This window comes from Rousettus aegyptiacus, unplaced genomic scaffold (genome assembly GCF_014176215.1).
Source record: "Rousettus aegyptiacus isolate mRouAeg1 unplaced genomic scaffold, mRouAeg1.p scaffold_m13_p_2, whole genome shotgun sequence".
NCBI classification, from domain to species: domain Eukaryota; kingdom Metazoa; phylum Chordata; class Mammalia; order Chiroptera; family Pteropodidae; genus Rousettus; species Rousettus aegyptiacus.
In genome coordinates, this window is record NW_023416295.1 from 153,434,314 (window position 1) to 153,460,614 (window position 26,301).

The following is a 26,301-nucleotide window of genomic DNA, read 5'->3' on the forward strand; positions in this document are numbered from 1 at the left end:
ACAGAATTTGGAAGCAAAAACTCAGTTGAGGTTTGCATCATTTTCCAAAGCCTCATACATGAAGTGGAGCAAAGCTAACAAAGACAACAACCTACTGACGTTGTGTGTGCTGACCTGGGGAATGCGAATGTGGAGACACTTAGCTTTGCCATGAATAAAGTTTCCACAGGACATAAAAACAAGATGAGATACACTGCCATACGATAATTTACAACCTCATGCTAGATATCTACATTTCTGTCCGCTCAGCATCCACACATGCCTTCTGTTTGGGGGAATCCCAAGATTGGCAGGGCTTTCTTACCTGTTCCCTAGTATATAACCTGGGCCAATCAGAGGCACCAGCCCTAGTTTTTGAATCTCAAGGCGGTGACCGCGTCCTCAAGGATGGTGAGATATTCATGGCAGTGGTATCAGCCTCGTAAATTCATGCATCATACCACCGTGGCATCTAAGAGGACTGTCCCTTGGCCAACCTCTTGGTTGCCAATCTTGCCTTGGTTCCTGCTTCCCCTCCCCCACAAGTGAGCCATTGAGCTATCACATATCTTTCCAAAAAAACTTTCTGATTAAGTCAAATGTAACTTTTTTGTTGCCATTTGCACATAAGAACCCACACGCTTGTACCAGTGTTATATCACAGAATGAGTTTGACTGCATATTTGCTCTTGTCCCAATGTAGTAAAAAAAAAAAAAAAAAAAAAAAATCTATCTATCTATCTATCTATCTATCAATAGATGGATACAGATATATATGCTACTGGACCTGAAAAACACTTCTAATAAAAGATGTTTGTTCTGCTGGGGTCCCAGTGACAAAGAAAACTACAACTTAAAAAAATTAAGCTACACCTATTAAACTACAGGAGATAACAATTATACCTCCATTAATCAACTGTGCGATAAATTATGATTCACAGACTGGTTCATTCATTCAGGGCTTATTTATTGAAAGCCTTCTCTGTGTCAGGAAAAGAGAAAAGGAATGATTTCTAATTAACCCTTTTGTTTTTTGACATCTATGTAAGTAAAAGCAGAGAAAGCTAAAGGTAGAATATATGGACTGTTATAGGCACAGAAAAAAATATTATGGATAAAACCTTTTTAGAAGGCATGTTGTTTATTTGATATTGCATAACACTTTATTTCATACAGGCTTTATCTACTCATTTAATTATCCAGCACACTGGGCAAACACAGAAAGGAATAATCAGCCACTTCTCGGCAATTCTCTTTACACTTTTTACCTCCATGAAGAAGTCTTGTGATGCACTCAAGTGTAACAGTGGGAACTGATGTATCAATCAATCTTTGACTAAAAACCTGGCTATCTGGAAAACCTTAGAAGTGAACCATTCTAAAGATCCAAGTTTTCAGGGTATCATACTAAAGCACCAAAGGTTATTTCAGTATTTTAACATCTCTGGGAAAATTTTTCTACATTATATTACAAATTTTCTTTTTGGCAGAAAAGGAAAAAAAGTAGCAGGCAACCAGATGTTTGTATCACTTGAACTATGTCATTTCCATCCTAGAAATGTTTCTGTCTTGATTCCCTAGGTAGAAAAGTAAGTGGGCCTTAAAGGTGTGGAAGCTATTTTTAGTACCTGACTTCTTTTTGAGAAATTTGTTTCCTTCTTGATGTGAATGATTACCGAGATTTTCAACTACAGTTTTAGATCAGAAATGAGCACATCATAGGGAAAGTCAAAAGAATTTCAAGTTTTGAAGATGGGAACTCAGCAAATTTGGTATCGCGTTCTGGGGAAGGGCTGTGTGCTTTCTGCCAAATATATTTGCTGCAGTGATCTTCCAAGAACCATAAAAAGTACAAGCTATAAAATAGAATCATTTTTCAAATGATGAAAGGTTGAGTTTTAGAGGGGGACTTATTCAGGAAGGCATGCACACGTAAACATAGAGATGCATGTGTGCATACATACAGAGAAGTCAGTAGATTCAATTTTCATGTTTACTTGAAGCCCAAATATATGAAGATATCGAGAAAAGTAATGAACCCAGTTCTGAACTGTTCAGGGCCCAGATATAGGAAGGACAAAAGCCACACTACTTCCAACATAAATCTGGTTTTGGTTGTTGGGAAGATAAAATAACCACCAGCTCATATCTGACAGTTTGACAATATTCAAGACGCTACAATAAGGTGACAGCCCTAAGGCTGTAGTGCTTGAATGATCACTTTTATAAAAGAACAACATGTCTGAATCTCTAAGACCTTTTACCTGAAATCACCCACATACAGGGCTCTGACCTCAAAGAAAGAACTTGGCTTTCACACTATGCAGTTCAAGCCAAGTGTACACAACTGGGCTGGTTTAATGATGTTTGAAAGAACAGCGATTTTTAGAAAGGAAAAACAAGAGCTTGTTGGCCCATCAGAGGAGTTCTCCTTCTCTTCTTCTAACCATGTGTCAAGCAGTTTCAGGCAGGGTTCAGAATGATTTGCATCCACAAGGAGAAGGCAGCAGATGGAAGCACAGGCATCACTCAGTGCCTTGGTCTGGTTCTGGTCCAATTTAGCACACACATGGAGAGCTGGGCAGTGTGCTGGGTCCGAGGAATCCAAGATGGTAAAGGCAAAATGCTGCCTTCCGGGACCTCACGACGTGCGCTAACAAGATTTCATTTTCTGCAAAAAGGTTATTTCTTTTCTGAGAACCCGTCCTGAAGTGACTTACAACAGAGTCATACTAAAAACAGGTGTGTATCAGCCCTGGCCTTGTGGCTGAGCACAGCGGGCTGCCCAGGACCACAGCATCACTTACTGAGTAGCCACCATTCATTACTTTGCTCTGTATGTTCATGTGCCAGACACTCTACTAGGCACTTGATAAACAATAACACATGTAAGCTCACAACAACGATGTATAATAGGCTTGTCATTCTCTCTTTTAGGGATGAGGAAAATGGGACGCTGTGGCATTCAGGTCTGTAGGACTCCAAAGCCTGTGCCTTTCTACTACTGGGCATGGCTTGCCCTGAGAACAAGAGTTCCAGTCCACTTCGATGAGATTCACCCACTAGTACTCACACTTCAGAACCATCTTCGGTGAGCTGAACCCTGTGCTATATTCTGGGGAAATGAAGTAGTGTTTGATGTGACACAGTTCCAGCCCTAATGGAACTTGTGGTTCAGTGGTGAGGGAAAACAGGGAACCCATGTTGTAAAAAGGGAAGTTGAGAGCATGTTGGAAACAAATTGGGGGTGCTGGCGAGTCCTGGTGTAAGCGAGGCATGGTGTAAGTGACTGAAACTGAGGCCCAAAAGGACGAATTGGAATTATACTGAATTTATCTAGCTAAGTTAGGGGTGCATGGTGGAGTGGAGGGAAGGGCTCATTACAGAGATGACTGTTGTAGTCAGAAAAGTGAGAGAGAATGTGATCCATACAGGAGTTTGAAAAAGGCCCAATATGGCTGGAGAAGCAGACAGCAAAGAGGTGAGTGTACAAAATGAAGCTGCTGAGGTGAGTGGTTCCCAGAGCCTGCAGGACCTTGCAGGCTGCTGCATTTGTGCTACATTTAATAGGAAGGTCCTGAGGGGTTTTAAGGGGGTTGGGGGCACAATAGGAAAAGGTTTGCAATAGGAAAAGGCTTAACACAATATATCTAGGTGCAAAGTGGCCAGCTGGGGATAGATGTAACCACTATTTCGTAGGCCCCACAGACAAAAATAATCCTAGATAATGCTAGAAAAAATTACAGTAACAGAAGAGAAAAAAAAAATCAACCCATAATCCTTTCATCTAGGGATAACCACAATAACTATTTTCTTGCATTTCCTTCTGGTTTATTTTCATGAACTAAAAAAATAGGATTATTTTGAGGAGAGAGATTTGCATCCTGCCTTTTCAATTACATTAGCTGAGCATTTTAAAAAGCATGATTTTTAGTTGCTGAATAATATTCCAGGATAATGAGCTGCCCTAATGTATTTAACTGATTCTTGTTGGCTTCTGCTGTTCTGCATATCCATGTGTAAGAATCTTTGTCAGCATCTGAAATTGTTTCCTAGTGATGGATTTTTTGAAAAGAAATCATTGAGCTAATGAATAAAACTGTTTTTAAGGTTCTTCATCCATAATACCAAAATGTTTTTATAAAGATTATGCTTACTGAATTACATTTTTGTTCTCAGGTCACTGCTGGTGGTTTTTTTTTGTTTGTTTGTTTTTTGTTTTTTTTTTTCACTTACACATGAATGCCTCTTGTGTGAGCTGCTGAAACTTTAGAGTGACCGGCTGTGTCAGGTACAAATAAATGTGCCATCTCCCTACGACTCCGAGGTCTGAACTGAGAAATAACTTAAAAAAAAATATATCTGCCAGTAAGAAAAACAACAAAAAAACGATATTTTATTATTGTCAGTATATATTGGTATTTATTCTTTGGTCTGTTATTGAATTTTAATGCTTAATCAAAGGTAGACGGTGTCTTTTGTATGCATCTGGTACGGTGGGTGTCTCTCCTCTAGATTTTCAATTCCGTGAATTGACAGAGAAAATGTCTGTTCTTGTTTGCCATGGTTTCCACAGTGCCTAGCATCTACCTGGCACGTGACGGGTGGCCACACTTTGAGCCAAAATGAAAGCCAGACAGTCTGCTGACTAGGAAGAACGTCTCTCAACCTGAGACATGAAATTGCCCAGAATCTTCCTAACTCAACCACCTTCCTCATGTAACTCAACCATTCTCATTAAAAGAAAAAAACAAAATGAACTAACAAAACCTCTCTCCTTTTTCTCCCCTTTCTGAGACCCGTCAATTTCTTCTTCTACTGGCCTTGCTGTTGGCACCTGCCCCCCTCAGGTGTCCCCAAGCCCTCTGGGCTCCAGGTCTGCCCTCACCCATGTGACAGCATCTGTCCGTCCCCGCTCTCTTCACACTGTCTCACTTTTCTAGCAGAGCCAGGAGGTGAAGGAGGGCACATACTAGCACACACTGCACCCCCAGAAACACTGCTCCCACAGTGGCTATTGGGAAGGGTGTTCCAGAGAAGAACCCTTATGTCGACGAGATTTCCTTCCCGGACCTTGGACTGAGAATCTGAGAGTCTGGGTCTTTTTTGTTTGTTTGTTTGTTCTGGTTTACCTATTTGTATTTTGGAGGGAACGAAATAAGCTCTCCTTATAAGTACGTGTGCTGTTTCCTCAACTGCTCTCCTTTTTCTACTAGAATCTTATTTCTGAAAGCCCTACTAGCCAGTGCTTCAAATATCAGCTCAGCTGGAATAAGCCATGTATAATATCTCCTCTAAAAGAGCTCATAACTATCAATTATCTCTCCATTACACGCAGAATCAAAAACATAAACTAACAGATAACAATAAATTAATATCCATTTACATTTGAATGTAGACAATGCTAACATTTTGGAGCTGCAACTGCTCAATAATAAAACCATGTTCTAAAATTCTAACTCTCCATCTTGTCCATTCTGAGATCATGTCAAGAACTTCCCGTTTTCAACTGAAATGGTCTCGAGCATAGTTAATCCTCAGGCAAAAGGATCTTTAATATATCTTTTAGCTCTTGCTGAACTAAACAGAAATTCCTTTTATGTCAACGAAGTAAATTTAAAACAAAGAAGTACAAAGGGAATGAGATAAGATCAAGATTTTTCATACTTAAATCCCGATTGTGGACTTTCCTTGAAGCAATTTTAGAAGCAGAGTTATGATGTGGGCAATCTAAAAACCTTCCAACATTATGATTCTAAAATAAACATTTTAGATTTTTGTTGGTTAAAGATAGATCACAGAGAATCACAAGAGAAGCTTAAACGGAGCACTACCATTATTGGTTGTTCCTTTTAATCTTGCAAAGTGTGGTAAAGAAATATTCTGACTCCGTGGTAGAAAGGAGCTGCCGTTTTTGCTTCAGTCAACGTGAAGTCCATAGCTGCCTTTTACAGGAAATATGCAATCAGTTACTTCCTTGACTTACAGTGGATTTAACTTCCCTGCAGCCCTAGGAATAAATTCCTTAGAAAAGAAGTTTCCCTTTGGGGGAAAACTGGGTTCCCATTAAATGTATACAACAGAAACTCAGGCAAATCACCAATCACCCGATCACTCTGAGCTGTGGACTACAAAGAATCTCACTTCAGAGCGTACCAAAGCCCAGCCCTGGGCGCACACCTGACCATGGAAGACTATCTTCACTATTCTGACACCTTTGATCGTTGGGTTATAAAATTCCCCAGGGAAGAGACTCATGAACTAACTAAATTACATAATTGTTCTTTAGAATTCATAAAAGTTCTTTTGTGGTTTAAGATAAATGAATCAGTGACTACTGACTCTTTCTTCAAACTGATAATCTTTTGTTAACTAAGGCTTCAGAAAAATAAACTCTTTTGTTGGCTGTCCAGCCTCCAGATTTTGGTTGTTACATTCAGAGACTGATATTTAATAGAGATGAATCCAGCCTTCTCCTTTTCAGGTGTTTAAAAGTTTTCATATACGTTATCATAGCATCATTATACCTTTGACGGTAGTGAGAATGGCACACTATATTATATTTAATTGGCAACCTGTTTTACTGCCAATATATTGTGTATACCAGGGGCTTTCAGTTTACTCGGAAGACAGACTATTAGAACTGGGGGGAGTTTGAGAATCTGGGAAGGAAGAAGTTGCGGGCAGTGTAAGAGCTGAGTCTGCCTTCCTGACTCCAAGTTGGGTCTCGTTCTACCGTAACACAGTTCTTCGCCATGAAAGCCTATTTAAATGCTGTATGAGTTTAGTTGACATTCAGGAAAACACTGTGAATCCTCTGAAGAGTCTTGGTTTACTCAGAGGGACCTAAGTGGTTAAATAGGACATGTCGTTGGTTATATGAACTGAGACTTCATGGCCAGAACTCTGTAAGAGGAAGGAACACGCATCCATAGTCCTCGATTTCTTCCCCTCTTTGCTGTGAGAATCCACTTTCTCATGGGAACCTAAAGCTCTGAATGCAGAGCTGTCACTGGCGCCATGTTGATCTGTTACCATGGAGATCACTCTGGTAACATACAAACCTGCCACCCTCAAGACACACAGTATCTCATTCTGACTCTCAAAAGGATTGCTCTACCTCTGACTCCCATCAGTTTAAAGTTCATCTCTGCTAGGATTTAGCTCTAAAGTGTTTGGAGATTGACTTTTAAATGTCGTTAAAAATATAAATACTTGGAGACAAGGAGAGAGGTAAGGAGAACATGTCACGCAATTTTAAAGCAACAAAGTCCATATAGCAATTGCTATTTGGGTTAGAGTTATGAACTCGGTTATTACGAAAAGCCAAAAGGAAAATTGGAATGAGGACACCACTAGAATTACTACCTAACACTTATTGATCATGCGCAATGCACTGTTTATACAGCAACTAGCTCATTACTGTGAGTTGTGCAATGTTAAAGCATTACTCAGTGTTAATCCCCATAAAGTCTGCCACATTTCCAGAAACTGGAGTTCCTATATCTGGCAGGTCAATAGCAATGCTGTCACAATCAGTCTCTAATGGGAGAAACAAAGAGACTTGATGCTGGTCATCCGTTAAAGCATGTCAGAATCACTCTGGGTCTTAGGCAAGTCCACTGGATCATCCAGGTGGGTACAACATAGCCATTAGTTAGTCCTTATTACCAGAAGTCAAAACGCTTTCTTTGCTAGAGTCAAAAAAGCTATTTGTGTGCATGAGAACTTGATACCTTTCTAGAAGGGCTATAGTAATTTCCCCTAAATCTTAAGGTTATTAGAGGGCAGGCAGAAGGAGGAGGGGCTATAGCCTATCCTCTGGTTGACAGTGGCTAGATATGACTTACCCTGTTAGGAATCCTCAGGAGTCACGGAAAGGAAGCGGAAACTGCCATGTTTATGTTCGGAAGCCTCAGGCTTCAGCATGGGCCTGGGCCACACAGATATAAGTTCTCTAGGCTCCTTTCAGACAGCCAGAGGCAACTCCATCATCCAACGAGTGTGAGGTAGACAAAGCAGATGGAGCTTCCTTTCTCTGCACACTCAGAGTTACACCTGGGCCACTGCCTCGTCACTTGGGGTCTTGGTGTCACAGTGAAACTGTTAAGCACGTGGTAAGACACTGTCAACTCCCAACATCTGAGGCCTACCGTTCTACGTAGGGCTCTCAAGACCCAGTGGTTTTTTTTCACATGTGTCTGAAGAGCAGGGGGTATTGAAAAGAAGAGAGAACTCAAACTTGATAATAAGCAACTTCCTTTTTTAAAATCTTAAACAGAAAGGATATTGAATTTCATCTACCTGTTAGTTATCTTGTTCCTTTTAACACCTCTTCAGGTCCTGCAACTTGTGCTAATATCTTCCTGCTAATGTATTCTCCCCCTGGCAATGCTGCCTGAGAGCGCCAGGTAAGAAAGACACCCAAGGAGTCACAGAACTGAGACGCAGGTTAAGTGTACACCAGTTCTCATTCCAAACCCTCCTCCACCTCCTCTCTTTCCAACCAAAATAAATAATAAATCAATCAATCTCTTCCACACCCCCTCACTTCCTCACCAGAGGAGCAAAAGAGTATGTAAAAGTTTACTTTGGTCATAGCATTTCAACAGTACTAGCTCTTTTTTTTTCTTTTTTCTTTTTGTTAACACTATAAGCCCAAATAGGGGATATAAAGTAATGAAGAACAGGATTTTTTAAAAAGACCCCACTGGCTATTAGAAGCCAATGAAAGATTAAAATGAGAAATCACATTTCTCTGCAGGAGAAACACCACCATTTATCTCCTTACTAGGAACTCAAAACAACGCCTCCATAGTGTTTTGCTACATATGCCAAAGAAAACCTTAGTACTGTGAGCCTCTCATAATTAGGTATCTTCAAAACCATATTTTGTCTCAGATTTTTTCTTAGCTGTTATCTGTGTTTTAAACATAAGTGAATTTTAAAAATATCTGGCCTTTATTGAAAAATAGTTTTAAATGTCTATATTCTTTGGAGAAGAAATATAAGATGGGAATGAGGAGAATAAATTAACTCTGGAGCTATTTAGACTATAGTCAAATCAGAGGGGAAAATAACTTTGGACTTAATAGGACACATAATAAGCTTACTTGTACAGAGAAAAGTTAATAAAATCAAACAGAATCAAGAAAAAAATGTACTTTCTGTGGAGACATAAAACATGTCCTTGTCAGTTTTAGATATTTATCTCCTATAATTACCATTCTATTGGGCATAGTAGGTGCTCAGTAAATACCGGTTTTGTGAATATAAGATTATCTGAGTTTTTGCTTTCTCATACTGAGTTCCTACCTGACTTATGTTTGTATTCCTAGCATTGAGCATAGCGATTCATTGATGATTCTTGTTTAATAGAATGAGATTTGAATTTTCTCCATAACATGCCCAGGCAGCCATAAAAGATATTTCCAAAGAATTTCATATGGAAAAGTCCTTCTTCTTACCTATCTGAAACATGGCTACCAGATTTCTGTCCTAATTTGCAAGGTGTGGCCAGAACTGGCCAGTGGGGTTCTAAGTCAAGTGAGTCCTAAGATGAACCAGAACAGGCTCTCTTCCAGAAGCAAGGAGCAGGGTTATGTCTGCTCATTTTATCACCCACGTACGTTATTTTCCACAATGGAAAGCTGTAGGCTTTTCTGCCATTACAAGCATGCAGACCATGAGGTTAGTTTTATTTCTTTTCAGGGATCTGGCAGAAATTCGGCTTCACCTCTAAGCACCGACGTCGATTTAATAAGCATCAACAACACACGTGGGATGCACCAAAGGCATCACGAACACAGATTCCAGAGCAGATATACCAAGGTACACATTCTGGCTCTATCACAAACCAGTTCTGTGGCCTTAAGCAAATTACTGAACATTTCAAAGCCCGAGTTTCTGTACCTATAAAGCGAAGATAATATCATCTACCTCCCAGACTTGTGACACATAGTACACACTCAATAACTGTCAGCTGTTTTTACTCAGTGCTTGGGGTGTCACCATTTTATAATTATGATCTTATATAAATAAATGGTATCTAATTTTTCTAGTCCCTTGGTTTTCTCAAATCAGAAACGGGTGCTAAGACTTTTTTATTTTTTTAAGGCAAAATTAGGAACAGCCCTTTACTCATACAAATTGAAAACAAAAGGAGAATAATGTGGCTGTCCTAAAATTACATGTCAGCACATAATAAAACCTAACTGAGAGGACCAGCCAACACTGTGGCCTCTATCCTGGATGCCTACTTGGACAAGGATCTTCATAATGGGAATGGCTCTAAATGAACAGCTGTCTGGAAATATCCTGAGTATCTCCTGGAGAAGCTGGGACAAAGTAACCAAAGCCCCAAGGCAAGTTGTCTTGAGGAAACTGCCATGTTCATCTCATGATTCTAGTTATTTTCAAGTCAGCATTCACTCACAAACACCCCAAACCAAATTGTTGTAGCTGACATATCTAGCAAGCACCGATCTTTCCTGTTTACATATGATATACTAATATAAAATATCGAGCTTTTTGATGCAAGTTTCTTCATCAGACAGGCTGTCACACAGTGAATATTTCTCCCTTACTCTTTAGAATAAATCCTAAAAAACAACAAAAGGTGGGGACCACTTAAAATTGATTGTATAATGGCAGAGTTGGACAGAACTTATTTAAGTCATAGAGTTTGGTTTCCCCCAGTTTTACAAATGAGCAGATGAGACTCATGCAAGTTAAACAACTCTCCCCAAGCCACAGAGCTACTAAGTGACAGCCAGGATTGAACCTTGGCCTCCAGACTCCAAGTCCAAGATTCTTTCTGCTCTGTCATGTGGCTGCTCTAAAACATCGCTTTGTTTATTTTCCACCACAGAGCCAAGCATATGGCACACACAGAAAACCTCTAATAAATATTTGCCAAGTTGATCTACAAATCCTACAATTCTGCTGTTTTAATCTACTAGTGTCTACTAGTGTATTTCCATCCCAAAAGATCCCAGTAGCGGCTAATTAACAAGTGCAATTTTGCAAAGGCTTTAGAGGAATTTACAAAGTGTTTCTGAAGTCGTAATTGAATTCGTCACAACAATGTGAATGGAAAAGGTATTGCTGTACCCCTTTCAGAGATAAGGAAGCTGAGGTTGAGACGTTAAAGGACTTGTCCAAGGTTATACTGCTAGTGGTCTATTGCCAGAACTGGCACTTGAACTGAAACGTCTGATTCTAAAACCTGTGTTATTTCTACTTCATTAACCTAGCCCTAATTAAATACTGACCCCGAATGCTACTGCCATCATCTTTTCTTCTAGTCTGTTCCTTTTAAAAAAAAATAAATTTAATTCATAAGGCATATCAATTAAAAAAAAAAAACAACTTTCAACTATAGAAAATAATATGCTCAGGTATAAGAGCAACCTCTACCCAACACAGGCCCTTATCTCCCTCAACAAAGCAAAGACTTCAGACCCAGCTCCCGACACCAGAATGCCACTTATATTTATTGCCTACAAGATTTTAAAGGCCAGCCAAAGGAAATGGCTGCATTATTTTTTTATTTTTCATCTTTTTTTTTTTTTTTTTTTTTTTTTTTTTTTTACCCCATTGCTGAAGATATCTTCAATCATTACTTTGTGTCAAAGGGGGAAGGAAAGAGGTCATTTCTGAGAGTCTTGGCAGCATGGGGCTGTAACACAACCCATAAGGCCTCTGTGTAGGTCATGGATGGGTGAAGCCACAGAGAAAGGCAGCAAGAGATGCTCCAAACCCTGCTCCAGAGAGCTGTTAAAGATAGAGGTGGTGGCAGCTAATGGCGGAGGTGGGAGGAAGGGAGACGGAGGCTGTGAAGGAAGGTGCGGGGGGACGGATATAATCCAGCATAAAGAAACCTGTCAGGATGGGATTTATTTTTGTTCTGTGAGGGTGTATAATAGGGCTTTGCCTGTACTCTCAATAGCTGTTTTGAAGTGAACCCGGCTGGTATGTCTTTAATTTGTCATTTCATTATGAAACTGTTTCCCTTCCAAGAAGCCTTCAAGTCAGGAAGCTCTGTCTGCCCACACAGGAAATTCCTTTGCTTCAACTTCCCCAAAAAGGAAATTTCCCTCAGAAGTGAGCCCAGCATATGCCTCTGAGCAGAGCTGTTTCAAGAAACTCTGGCAGCTAAGTCCTGAAAACACCCCTGGTTTTCTGCTGCTGCTGGGATGTCAGAACAGAAAGTTGGGTTCTCACCCCAGGGTGGGACCCACTGACCCTGGCCCACCCATTCTCCTGTGCCCTCACCTCACCTCACATCCTCTGTAACACCAAGAACTTGAACTCTCTGAGAGGGAATCAGTACCTGCAACTTTAATCAAACAATAAGCCTATCTGTAGACTTAGGTGCATCACACACAAACACACACACACACAAACAGGCCCCCCATAGCCACCACAAAGCACTTCAACACAAAGCACGAATTCCTGTTCCCCCTCAGCCTCCCTCCACGCAGTTGAGACTTCTGGTAGAAAGACTGAAGTATTTCAAATGAAGACGGTGCACGAAAATAAAATCGCCAATTATAGCTCCTAAAGCATGTGCATTATCAAATTACCTTTTATCAAGGATGGTGGATTTTTTTCTAAACAAACTTCCCCAGTGAGGATTTTAAGTAAAACATGGAGGGGGAAAGTATCTCCAACCACAGCCTTATAAAAATTAATCTCTCAGACATATTGTGAATGACTAAGCGGGTGAGAGCCCAAAGCAGCTGTGCCGAAGTGAATAATGTATATTATATTTTATGAAGCTTCTTAGCAGAGAGGCATTAGCAGGAAAGTGCCAGACTCACAGTTAAGTTTTTAATTTTCCATTTCAAATCACTTCATTAGAAAGGAAAGTCATGCAAAGGAAACAACGTAGAGACCTAAAGCACAGAAAGAGGGAACGGCACTGAGCTTCGAACTGTATAGCAAGAGGTGGACAAAGGGAGACAGATGAGGAACTAAGACCGCCCAGGACTGTCGCCCTGCAATTAAACTGCACTAGAATGGCAGAGCGACAGGATCTCATCTTATCACACTATTCGTGTACCAGGACTCAGTGAGGGGTACCACTGACCAGGAAACAGAGCGATATTTACGGGACTGGCAAGAATCATATAGCTCACTGAAATCTGAATATATTAACTCTGAGGTTTGGGGTTGTGGTCGATTTTTTCCATGGAGTGGATTTATAATTTCATTTTAATGAGTTATTCTATTTTTCTAAAATTTATGAGGTTTTTAACTGCAGAAGAATCCCAGAGGGGGACCCAACATTATTTTTCATGTTCGTAAAGAGAATGGTCTAGGGAATAGGGCTTTGGCTTATGTTGGGAGGAAAAGTGGAGATTCTGATGGGCCTGTCTGCCACCTACAAGCTCTGTGGCTTTGGCCAAGTTCCTTAACTTCTTTAAACCTGACTTTGTTTCATTAAAGTGAGAATAATAAAACTAAGTTCATAGGACTGTTGTGAGGATTAAATGATATAATACATGTGAAAAGTGCCTACCATTAAGCACTCAATAAATGGAAGCTAGTACCCCATACAGAGAGCTGTGAAAAATCTTTCTCCCCAATTCCACACACCCACTCCTCATATAAACCACTCACCCCTTGCTGGCTCCTTTAAGTTGCCCACAAGTCAAGATTTTCCTGACCACTTCAACTTAAGACCTGAATTACCAGGTCCCCTATATAACTGCATGGTTTTGACATTATGATCAGACATTTAGTCACCCCAGAGAATGGTTGAAAGGCTTAAGAATTCAGGTTCGCACTCCCCACCCCCACCCCACCCAATTCACTAGTCCTCTCAAGGAAACACAGAAGACTTGCACATTCTCAAGTTGCCAGTGTGCTAGAGGAGGCCCAGCTTTGTTTGGCCAATACTGATGCTAGCGATGTCTGGAGACCAATAGTCAGGCACATGAAGTATGAGATTAGTCATCTTGTTCCCAGAGGTCCAGGTTCACAATGTTTTGTCTAAATCAGGGGGCCCGGATTTTCCGCCTAATCTTATGTCTGTCTCCTCCATGGAGAAAACCAGCCACAAGCAAAATCATAAAGTTTATTTCTATCTCTACTCCCTCCCTTGATTTTCCATGCTGACCATGGTTCTTCTATTTCAAAAAACTCAAGAGATTTGCTAAACTAACTTTCATTAAGGTATCCGAGACCTGAAGGTATTCATTATCTTTATCCAAGGTACTAGGTGCTACCATAATTCTTTACTCTTAAAAGTAGAGTTAGGTAGAAACAATGCCTGGTCCAAAAGGAATGTATGTTAACAGTGGAACTTCAGGTACTACAGTGGTTCATCATGGGAGATATTTAAGTTCAGGGCAGTTTTAAATCACTGCAGCTGAGTGAGCACATGGCCTGCTGAAATGTAACATTGGCCCTGCTCACTGACAATTATAAGCCCTCTGTCCTGGATCCAGAGTAGTACTCTCTGGACAATAAAAGTTTAGAAGCCAGACACTTTCTGAATCTTAATGCTCTTTCAGCAAACAAAGAAGTACCAGATGTGAGATTGCTACACACCGGATGTACAATGCCAATGATACAATACCCAGTTGTATTTCTTCAAGTTCTTTCCCTGGATCACTCTGGGTGGTAGGAATCATCACAGGAGTTCCGTGAAGCAGCTATCTGGCGTTCTAGCTATGAGACAATCCAACCAAACACACGCATGGAAGCGTGCACATTCTCTCTCTCTCTCTCTCTCTCTCTCTCTCTCTCTCTCTCTCTCTCTCTCTCTCCCCTCCCCCCTCCCTCCCTCCCTCCTTCCTTCTCTCTCTCTCTCACCTGGATTCATCTGAAGTAAAATTTTTCTTTGCCTAAGAATCAAAAGAAAAAGAATTTCCTTCTACAAGGGCCAAACAAATCTTTTATCTGTTGAGATTTCTGAGTTCCTCTCAGCATGATCAGAGAATTAAAGTGTAGTTTAAAAGGACGTTTCTAACCCATGACTCGCAAATGAGAAATATCTGTCTTAGGGAACTTCTACTTTTGTGTTCCTAAAAGACCTTTAAATAAAACCCCAAATATCTGGGTAAACATTTGAATCGTAGCCAACTTCTAAGGTCAGCGAGAGCCCCACACAAAATGATGGAGTCGTAAGTAGGGGAACAAGAACTGTTGGTGTGGGGCGGGGATTTCGCAAGGCGGCTTCTCCAGCACCTTGCACAAGAAGTGAAAGGAGTCTAAGTGTGGGAGCTCAGTTCCGTGAGAACAACAGTGTGGAAGGAATCAGCATGAAAAAGAAAGGAAAGCTTTCTCCCCGCTTCTGTCCACGTCTAGTAGGAAAATAGGCCCAAGACAGATGACCCTTCTAACCCATCAGAATAACAGGTTTGTGAACTGGCACCGCCTTAGGGCCACTTCTTGAAGTAAGGCATAAAAGGAGAAAGGAGAAAGAATAATTTTATTTCCTCAAGAGAACTGGCACCAAATCATATTTGTTTCTCTATAAAGAGCTCCTGATGTTGGTGATGCAAGAGATGCTTCAGGAGGCAAAATAAAAGCCCTCCTCACCTTTGTTCGCCAATCACTGCTGCTTTGGGCAATTCTTTTCTCCCTAATCCTATGTCCTCTTTTCACGGCCCATGCAATGAGGCGATGATTCAGTAACTAGTTCGGGACCTCTATTTAGAAATAGTTTTTTGGGCATGAGTTTTCATGCCCAGGGGATGGTATAAGTGTCACAGATTCTCTCCACTGGCTGGGGCAGATGGAAATGTACTTTAAAGCTCGGCATCAAAGCCTTTACTTTAGAAGCTGAAAGCCTTCATTCTTTTGCCAACTGTGCTTTTCCCCCCATAATTAATTAATGCAATATTAGCTGTGCATGTGCTATGGGGCTGGCTGAAGGAGTATAGTGTGGCCTATCTATGCAGATCAGCTGGCTCTATAACACCCAAAGCCTAGTGGACACCATCGAGAGAGGGAGCAAAATACACACTGTCATTTTACAGGTTCCAGGAAAGGCCAACATGTCTAAAGTTGTGGAGGGCATTCCCACAGATCATACAATTGGGTCAAGTAGGTACTTACCAGAAGCCACACCTATGCGTAATGCACTCAGGCCAGAAGAGGGGCTACGAGAACAGGGAAGCAGGCCCGAGATTTGGCTGTCTGGTCGTGGACCAGCATAAGGCACAAGCGGCCATGACTGCCTTCAGAAGACCTGCAAGTCTTAGGAGCTGGCATCATGGGCAGCATAGGGAAGTGTCTGACAGTGTTGGGCATTGAATTTCCATATTTCCTGGCAGAAGGGCATCCTCACAAAACAATCACAGCTAGAGGACCACTTTCTGCATCATTGAAATACCACCATCTGCACTAAAATTTGATGTTGAGTGCTCGAAATCAAGTGAACAATCACGATCCTTAGCATTTATAGACAAGGCTCCACTGCTAACGATCCTTGGATTTCTCTTCTGGATTTAGAGAAGAACAAATGGTTGAGCTGCAAAGAAGCTGAAGAATCATATGTTCAGGCAGCTACTTGGCTTTACAGATGAGAAAACGACAGCCTAGGGAGAGTGAATGAATAGTTTGGGGTGACCCATTAGTAACCATGCTAGGCCAATGCTCAGAAGATGGACCCCAAGACAAGCACACTCCTTGCTGCGTTGCCCTATTGAAATAGTTTCCCAGCAAATATGCCAAGTGGGTAAACTAAGGCACCAAAATATCAGACGATCTTTCTGAAGCAGGTCAGATTAATAAAAAGTATTAGAAAGTGAAATGCTTTCATTTGTGAACCCAGTAATACAATCTCCATTGGAGCCCAACAGCTTTCTTACTGTAGAGTAATAATCTGGGAGATTGATCATCTTTTTTAAAAAGATGGAAAATTGCGGGCAATATAAACCTCTTTTTACTTCATTTAATTTTGTTTGTAACACTTCAGAATTTACATGGATACCTGAAAATACATTGCGGATAAGTATACAAAGAGAATTGAATTTGAAAATGTGCCTACCTCTAAAAATTCAAAAGATAATTTAGTCTGTCTCTGATTTTATTTATCCCTTTGGTCTTTCTTGTCCATGGTTTGTACAAATTTTGCTTAAATTAAAAAAAAAAAATCAACCTGTTAGCTTGGCTTTCTCCCTCTAACCAACAGCTAAAAGGAAATAATACAGTTCCTAATAGTTCTAAGAAGCCACATAATGAAGAGGGGAAAAAAAGACTGGATTTTGGAATTAGATCTGGATTCAAATTGTGCTCCTTCGCTTTCTCTCTGTGTGTCTCTGGCAAGTGATTTACTACTCTGAGCCTCAAATATAAAATAGATATACAATATCCACCTTGCAGTGTTAACCATTATTCAGAATAATATGTATAAAGTTCCTGGCATTAAAAAGTGCTCAATAAATAGTAGTGACAATGATTACTTATACATTATTGTAACAATAATTCTCTAAAGTGGCATCTTATACACAGGTGGCTTCAGAATGGCTCCTAAGGAGGAACACAGCTCCTATAAACTGGGAGGTGGAGTCTGATAACAAAAAGAAACGTTTTTTGCAGAGAGAGGCAAGCCACTTCTGGAAAACAAATTGGTAATGAAATCTTAACACTGCTACTTCTAAAGTAGAGCTACATAAACTGTATGATACCCCATAAGACAGCGTTATTCCACACCCTGCAGTACTGATCTAGGTACTTTTTTTTTTTTTAATGATTGTGACATCTTTCCTTACAAATCTTTGTCCTCCTCAGTGAATCACTTTACTTCATGTTCCACCCCCAGAGTAGAGCACTCAGCCCCAGCTGAAGGAGTGAAATAAAGCGTCCCCTGCACAGCTCTGCAGGAGTTAGACTCTTCCTTCCAGGCGTGCAATCTGTATCCACCACACATCCACAGCTCTTTATCCAGTATCTATATCTGCAATCTGCATTTCTATTACTGAAATCGTAGAGCCCCATTTGAGGCTATTTCTATCCATGCTCTAGAGGAAACAGAAATAGAGACTAATTTCAAAAGAATGGGGTTTAGTCCACCTACCCAAGATGGAAGAAGCAGTAAATATAAGGGGAGGGTGATTCATTGTTCTTGAGAATTTACAGTTAGCATGTGGCCAGACACGGGGACAGTTGAAATCTCTCAAATTCAGCTCCATCTTGCTTTTAGAACAGACCTGAGAAAACTACCCCCAAAACATACATGGATGGTTCAGACAACGGAACCAGAGCCCTCTATTGCCAAGAGTGAAATCAGTAACATCTGGAGGTCCTCGGTAACATTTACTTCTGGAAAAGCACAAAGTGGTCAACATCATTCTTGTCAGAAACTTTAGGAATCTGAACTACCAATGAGGTTTAACTCAGGCACGAATAAAATGGGAGAAAACATCTATTATTAATATCAAATTTGTATAGACTCTGCCCAATCAGTGCTTTGGGATAATGCAGAGGAGGTGGGGAACAACTGAGAAATAACTTTTATTTTAAAGTTATTTATTTTATTACAATGTTATCTCCCAGTTATTCCCCACCTCTAACAACATCATACTGAATCTTTATCATGCCTGCCAGCAGGATTATGTAGGTACATATGAGGCCGACCATGGAATTGATGGACAACACCTCTCATTTTGCAAAACCCTAATATGCCAAGAGAAAGACCTCAGAGGTACTGAGAGCTGGGAAAATCCAAGGGGAGATGGGTGAGGAGAAAGAAGAAATCAAAATGTCTTTTCTTATTTCCTGTTGTTCAAGTTTCTACTCAGAGCTGATGGGTTCTTGTCGGCTTTCAATTTTAAACAGCTCTCACTTAGTCTATCATAAACTTTCAATATTGGGTCTAGAATAGAGCTGGGCATCTCTAGACTCACACAAATAACTCATGGCACCAGGTAGGGACAACCCATTGCCAACAGCTTCCAAATGTCTCCTTCAGAATTCTAAGCACATTGAGGGGCCTCCCTTACCCACCCCCACAGGACCAGAGCCTCATTGTCATAGAGTTTCTGCCAGAGGAACTGCCTTAAATGTGTATGGAGAGCATGGCATGAAATGCGAAGTGAAAGAAAAGGTCAATAGACCTCTGGTTATATATTAAAAAAAAAAAAAAAAGACATCTAAAAATAGCTGCATTTATTGAAGCTGCTTCCTTATCAGGAAGCATGGAGCTAGGAATTAACGTCTGCCTGCATCGGAAATTCTTTCAGACAGCAAACCCAAAAAGGAAATTTCCCTTCCAAAGCATCCTGGCTGGTCTGCTGTGGGCTGTTTTTTCTCTTCGAGCTGTTTGAATCTGAAGCAGCTAACCTGGGACCTGGTACAGCCCCATGGGCTGCTGGAAAAAGGAAAAAGCCTTCAAGCATCTGAATGTAAAAAGTGAATGTGCTCAGAGGAAGTTTTAAGGAGAACAGAATATAAAATGTCGGTGGCTGGCCATGCTTGTGAGAAGTCATTGCTTTGTCAAGATCCTGAGAATTAAATCTGCTTCCCTATGTCCTTGCCTCAACTCTGCTGGTGATGTCATGATACGTCACAGGCAGCTGTGTGAGGTTAGGCCATTTCTGAAACACTGATAATGGCAGACAATAGGGAAGGGATTGCTAAGTCTTAGAAGGGTGGGGAAGGCTAAAGAAGGAGGCTTACAGATAGGCAAGGCCAGCAAAAAAACAAACAAAAAACACAGTTACAGTGTTTTTTGAAAAGGTCCTGTGCTGGCATGCCCTAGGGCTTCTAGAAATCATAGGGAGTGGAAAGCTGGTGTTCACAGTGACTTAGAAAAATCAGTCTCAATACTGTGTAGACAGAACCCTAGGCCCTTTCTTTAATGAAATGGACAAGGATATGTATGCTTCCTTTGGCCCTTGAAAATGGGAAAGCCACCTCCTAAAGAGGCTATTTGACAGATTGGAAACTGAAATCGAGCTCTAGTGAGTTATGGGCCACTGTCTACAAGGTGCTGTGCTAGGTGTTATACATTTATTGTAAGAAACCCTCATCAGTTGGTGTATTATTAGAAATTTGAGTCTTAGTGAGGTTAAATCATAATAGAGGGGGCCCTGAAACCAAGCCTACTTGGGTCCGTCCAAACCCAAGTCCTTCCTATTACCACGCTTTTCCATTCAGAAAGAACAAAAGGAAAATGGCACCTGTTCCCAGGAGGTCATCTTTGGTGAAATGCCAAGAAATGGGGGTAGTTGGTGGAGCCCCACTCCCAGGCTGGCCTTCTGAGGCCTTCGTGGCTGGCTCTGTCCCTTTGGTTGCAAAGATAAACTGAACTTCATCCTGAGCTCACCAGAGAGTAAAAAGGAGTAGAAATGGGTGAGCAAAACCAAAACGAATTATCCATCGTAACAGACTCACTTTCCTGATGAAAGCCAGCCTGTTGGAGGTTCAGCACAAATTACTAGTCAAGTACATCACTTCAGCCACAGCTACTTCCATCCCCGTACCCACGGCCCAGGCTCCGATAAGCATCAGTGCCCCCACTTTCGAGTCCATGAGACTTTGCCGTCATGTGTCCTCCTAAGAAGGGTAAATGGTGACTTCCAAAATAGCAATCACATTAGATTCTTCATGTGCTGAGTCAATCTAAACATTCAGTGGACCAATATGAGCCACAGCCAGCTCATCCATAAACTAGAACTAGTAACACCTACTTCAAGGACTGTTACATGATTAAATGAGACAGTGTATATGAACACATTTTTGTTACTTATAACAACATAAAATAGTATGATTGTATTGAAGTCCCATTTTTGCCTCTTCTTTGGAAACAAAAATAACTTGGTGGTATATAAAATTGTTTGTTGCTCCAGCTAATTAGAAACAAGCAACACTGAATCTCTTTTCACTATCCTGGTTCTAATATAGCTTTGCTTGTCACATGACTGACTTACACTCAGTTACTCTGCTGAGAATGCAAAATCGCCAAGTGGGTAAGTGGCAAGGTAACATTTCCAGAGGAAGGCATTAAATTAAATTATTAAACATGCACAAGTAGGAGTAGTAATGTAATAATTTTGAAAGGTTCACAAAGAAAGGAAGTAGAGCCCAGGGACTATTTCTGGTGTTCTGACTCTAGAAAACTCCAGGCAGTTACTATGGCTATTTATTAACCCGCAACATCATAAACCATAACCCTATTAAATATGATGAATGAGTCCTGGGTTCAATTTTTAAATACTAATTCCCAGGGATTTTAGTTCAAACTGGCACTGCAGAATGCAAAGTCTTTGGGAAAATGGTGATTATATCATTAGATGCAATTGTATCGACTCAATATGATGGAAAAGGGAATTTAGAATAAAGAGAAGACACGTACTTATTTAAATTCTGCCCCATCAATCTGAAACATACTACTGTTATCGTAAGGGGCGGCCTGAATCATTGAGTGAAGTCAAGTGTTCCCCAGGGCTGGCCCCACCTCATGTGGCACCTTTTGCTGTGTCCTCAGCACTCACACCTCCATGAATTTAGAAAAAAGTGGTCTCTGGGCAGACGAGTTAGAAAGTCTCTCCTTCATGGGATGAGAGTGTGAAGGTCCCTTGTGAGAACTAAAAAAAGGCATTTCTTGCTCTAAGCAACAGCCCTTCTCTGCTTAGAGAATTAAGAGTAATCCTGTCGAGGAACTCTGGGGGTCTTTGGTCTTTTTAAGTGTTTCAAGGTACAATGAAAGGTTTATGTTCCCTTTAAAGAATGGAACTTTTTGTTTTTATCTACCTGCTAAAACTGTTGTACTTCAGCTCTCCTATCCTCAAACAGTGCTCTTTATGAAAGATTTTTTTTAAAAAAAGAAAAAAAAAAAAAGGAAGCCTTTTTTAGCTTCTCAATAAACATACTGTGTTTGCTCTCCTGATGAAACAGGGAAGTTCCAGGAGCCGTAGGATGCCGAAGGGCACTGGCCTACACATTTGGGCAGTAAGGAAGCCAGACCAAGATGGCACAGTGCTGGCCCTTCTCTCCTTGGTTCTCCTGTCTTCCTGCACTCCCGGACTGCCCCTGACTGTCCCTTTCAAGTCCTCGACAATCACCACTTAACACTCTGCTCCATTTATCACTTTGACTTTCTACTTCTCAATAGCTTGCTAATTTGTCACGCTGTGTCTTCAGTTTGGCTATAGCCGTGAGTTTGCAGAACAAAATGATGAGAAACCCTCAATAAGAGAATCTTAAATACTATGATCCCTGCCTTCCTCCAACCAGGAAGGAATATATTTTAAGAAGGAAAGGAGAAAAAGAAAGAGAGTTGAGAGAGAGAGAGTTTATCTGGAGATCAATGAGGATAAATGGTGAAAAGAAGCCACTCTGAAGCACACCAGTCTGGTGAGTATCTCTTTAAAACAAGCAGCTAAAAATGCTTTCGACCTAGTAATACCATAAAAGTCCTGCTGCTGTCTTGGCTTCCAGATTCTTCCCCGTACTTTCCATGAGCATTCCACTGGGAACTGTCTGGAATCCCAGATTAAAACAGCAACAACCCAACTCCCTTGTTAGAATATTTATTTTCTTTTAGGTTTGGAAACCCAGCTGGGACGCATCTTCAAGTATACAGCATAGCCTCCACCACCCTACCAGCTACATGAGATGTTTCTCAAACAGCTTGATGGGCAGCTGAATCCAGGAACAGGAGCGGGAAGAGGGCATTTCAGCCTCCTGTGGAAAGCCCCAGCTGCGGACAAACAGCAAGAGCCTGGGAACCTCCACTTTCAGAGGATTCATTCCAGATGCTGGAACTAATGGTGTCACAACAGGGCTCTTGCAGATTACCAAGGAGGTCTCCAAAGTCAGAATGCCAGAGAGCAGGCATTCAGGCAAAATCATCACCCTGAACTGAATCTATAACCTAACCGCTGATTATATTCGAAGGTCGGCAATAATATGACATAGTGCTATATCTGATAATTATCTATGTGAGGATCCATCCATCCATCTATTCACCCACCCTCCCACCCACCTACCTACTTAAAATGGAGAAAGCCACTGAATCACTTTGAACAGATTCTTAGAGTCTATATGCTAATGATCAAGTTAGAACAGATTCCAGCCATAAACCAATGCTATGGCCACGTCAGTGAATAATGGCTAAGTGTTAACCCCGAATTCATCTATCTGTCCAAAAAGTATTTATTGAACACACGTAGTGGCATATTAGATGAGAGCCTAAGCTTTAGAGTCAGACAGAATTGAGTTTGGATCCCGACTTCATCTCTTACCGTGTGACCTTGGTAAGATGCTTGAATTCTCTAAGCTCTACATTCCTTATTCGTGGCATGGATATAAAAAGAATGTCGACCTTCTAAGTATTGCTATGAGGATTCAATAAGAATTTCCATGAAGGACTGCACACAGTGCCTGGCATCCAGGGTCCTCTCACAACAGATATCAGCTCTTATGATCGTGTGCTGGCACACAGTGGGGCCTGGCAAAACAGTGGTGAGCAGCACGGCTGTGGCTCTATGAGGAATCTGTCTACGCTCCCCAAAATTGAGGTGTTGGTAAGAAAGGAATAGTTCCAAGTAGGGAGAATGATTCTTTAAGGGAGAATCATATTTTGAAGTTAAGAGGGCTGTTAGATCTTCCCTTGTCCAATCACAACATTGTATGGTAGGAAAACTGAGTATTGTAGCGACTGACTCACAGTCAAGCAGCTGGTTTAGCAGCAGAACTGGTTAAGAATTAAGGCCTGCTGACTGCCAGTTTGATGTGTATGTTAGTTTTACCATGATAACTTCCTACGGAGAGGCAGTTCTATGGTAAAGGAGCTGAAATATGCAAAGCCATCTGGAGCCAAACCAGGAATTAGGGCCTCTTAATTAGGGAGGATGTGTCAAAGTATAGGAATAAAAAGCTTGGAAAGAAACAGCAGCCCATTTGAGAAAAATGTTCATAATTTTTTTCCTCTATGTACTTAGGCAAAGAGTTTGGTCTGCTTTTTTCATTTCTATATCCCCAGCATCCAGAAGAGTGTCTGGCACAGCATGGGTAACGAACTACTTGTTCAATGAATAAATGAATGAGGTTAGGTAGTAGGAGTGTTTTGTCTGAGTGTGTTCCCTCCCGAGGTGGCTATACGAGTCATAGGACAGCTTCTGGAGAAAAAGACGCTATGCCCTCCCTGGCTGTAGTTTCTTTTGCAATCTGGTCTGCTCCAATGGTGCAACCACACTCCAGTTTACTGAGGACGACAGTGCCTGGAGCCATGACCTTGGCACCATTACAGTCCCAATTTCACCTTTCAAAGTTCATTGAGCAGAAGATGGTAGAGTGGAGCTGGACCCTTTACCTCCTTGCCCAAGTGAAGCTGGAATGTGCTGACCGTAACATGTAGCAATTCTGTAAATACTGATGGACACAGCAAGTTGGAAGAGGGGAAGAATTCTCATGGTCCCTAAAAGCCTCGCAACCCTCCCTACTGTGGAAGAGAAGGGATAAACCAGCCATGTCCCCCCAGTCCCTCCCAGCATCACGGTCATCTGACTCCCTGAATTATATCACAGAAAGAGTAAAGCGACACCTGCGTCCTCTGTCTCCTATTGTTCTCTACTTTCAGCGAGCAACCTTCTGGCTTGTGAGGAAGGATGGAGCAAGAGAATAATAACCTGGGGATCATTCCCATGCCAGAGAGAGATGGCAAACACAACCGTGCCACTATTTAAGTTATTAGGATTTAACTAGGGAAGGGCCAAGGTGACCCCCAGCATCCTCCATAATCTGGACTTGCGCCCTCGGGATAACATTCAAGCCAGAGAACCTGGCATTTTCTTGGACATCGTGATCAGGGTGGGAATCAGGTGATTCATTCTCCCCAGCTGCCCCCATCACATTGTATCATCTGGGCTGGGTGGCAGCACAGGAAAGCAAGACAAAAAAGGAAATGACAGGTGTCGGCTGCTTTGGAAGCTGGCCCCAGCAGCGCAAGTGTGTTGGCCCTGCTGCCCTGCCAAGTTGCAGTTGAAGATTCAGACAGGGGAGGTGGTAGAGGCAAGGACAGAGATGATTTGGGAGGGAAAGGTGGAAATACCACAAACGGACTGTGGAGAGGCAATGCAGGCATGAGAAGCAAGAGAGAGGGGAGCAGAAGAAAGGAGGGGGAGAGAAAGGCCATGTCTAGGCACATAAAAAGAAACAAACAATTAAAGCAGCCGGCATGGAAAACGAGGGAGGAAGAGACAGGAAGAGCGCACAGCTTAAAAATTAGCGAAGCAGGGAGTGAGACTGACTCAGAAGCTGAGACGAATTTAAGGCCTAAGAAAATATTAAAGCGGAATCAGCGTGAATCTAGAAGGACAGACAAACTGTCCCAACAAATTCACCTCGCTTCTTAGAAGATTTAGCTGACTCTGCCATATGTTGCCCAATTCCAGATTTCTAGGTAACATGTCAGAGAGCCGAAATGAATCCACAGAGAAACAAGGGGCAGGAATCTCAAGGTTTTCAAAGCATTTCTGAGGAGGCGGGCGAACGACTACACAGCAGCTTTGGAAGTCACTGAAAATTCACGATCTCAGAGCTTGCCCCTCTCCAGCTTGAAGCCATGCCCCCTCGTCCCCCCTCCCCGTGCGGTCAGTCATTCTGACCTTGCGGTCCCTCCATCCGTCTGTCCGTCTGTCGGTCTGTCTTTCCCCGTCCCCGGCGCGCGCGGACACTCACGCAGGTGCGCAGGCAGGCGGATCGAGTCTTCCTCCATCCTGAGCGCTCGGGGCACTGGAACATGAAGCGGCGTCGAGGAAGGGTAACTGGGCACCGGGCTCTGGGGAGGTGTATATGAAATTCGCTCCTGCTGTTAAAAACAAGGGCAGGAAGGGGGGGGGGGGAGACAATGAACACTTGGAACTGAGGTGTGAAATCAGGGAGTGGGGTGGGGGCCCCAGGGAAGGGGCATCTGAGCCCGGGCCCAGCCGGGCTTCACGGCAATCCCACCTGCCCCCTCTCCAGACACCATACGGTCGTCTTTCAGATCCCTAGTAATTGGGATTTATAACAGAAACTCTGGAAAAGTATACAATAGGGCTTCTCCTTTGCAGTGGGTGTCCTTTTCTTTTTCTTCTCTCTCTGCACTGGTGGTTTGGTCAAGTAAAGAGGAAAGACAGGAGGAGGAAATAAAACAGTTATGTCCAAGAGAATGGCTTTAAAGACCCTCAGAAATGAGGTTTTTTTTCCAAGTCATTTAATTAATGTCACCAGTACTCGAAAACTATGTTTCCTCTTCTCTGGCAATATCCCCAGCTTCTAATCCAAGTGTGATCCTGTAGTCAGACCCAACGAGAGGTGAGCTCAAAGTGATGGATTATAAATCCGAGATTTAGTTAGTAGATCTATGAGCAAGATTTT

The 26,301-nt window shown here is 41.8% G+C and overlaps 1 protein-coding gene across 5 annotated transcripts in view; it reads right to left on the minus strand.

The window, feature by feature from the left end:
- ETV6 (ETS variant transcription factor 6) overlaps nucleotides 1-26,301 on the minus strand; it is a 210,097-nt gene that overhangs the window by 98,463 nt on the left and 85,333 nt on the right. For 2 of the 5 annotated variants that reach the window (XM_036237039.1, XM_036237041.1), the window contains exon 2: nucleotides 25,548-25,750. In XM_036237039.1, the coding sequence (XP_036092932.1) occupies nucleotides 25,548-25,683 (136 nt within the window). In that variant the 5' untranslated portion in view covers nucleotides 25,684-25,750. The remainder of the gene's footprint in view (nucleotides 1-25,547; nucleotides 25,751-26,301) is intronic. The other 3 variants (XM_016156364.2, XM_036237040.1, XM_036237038.1) reach the window with 3 other exon arrangements.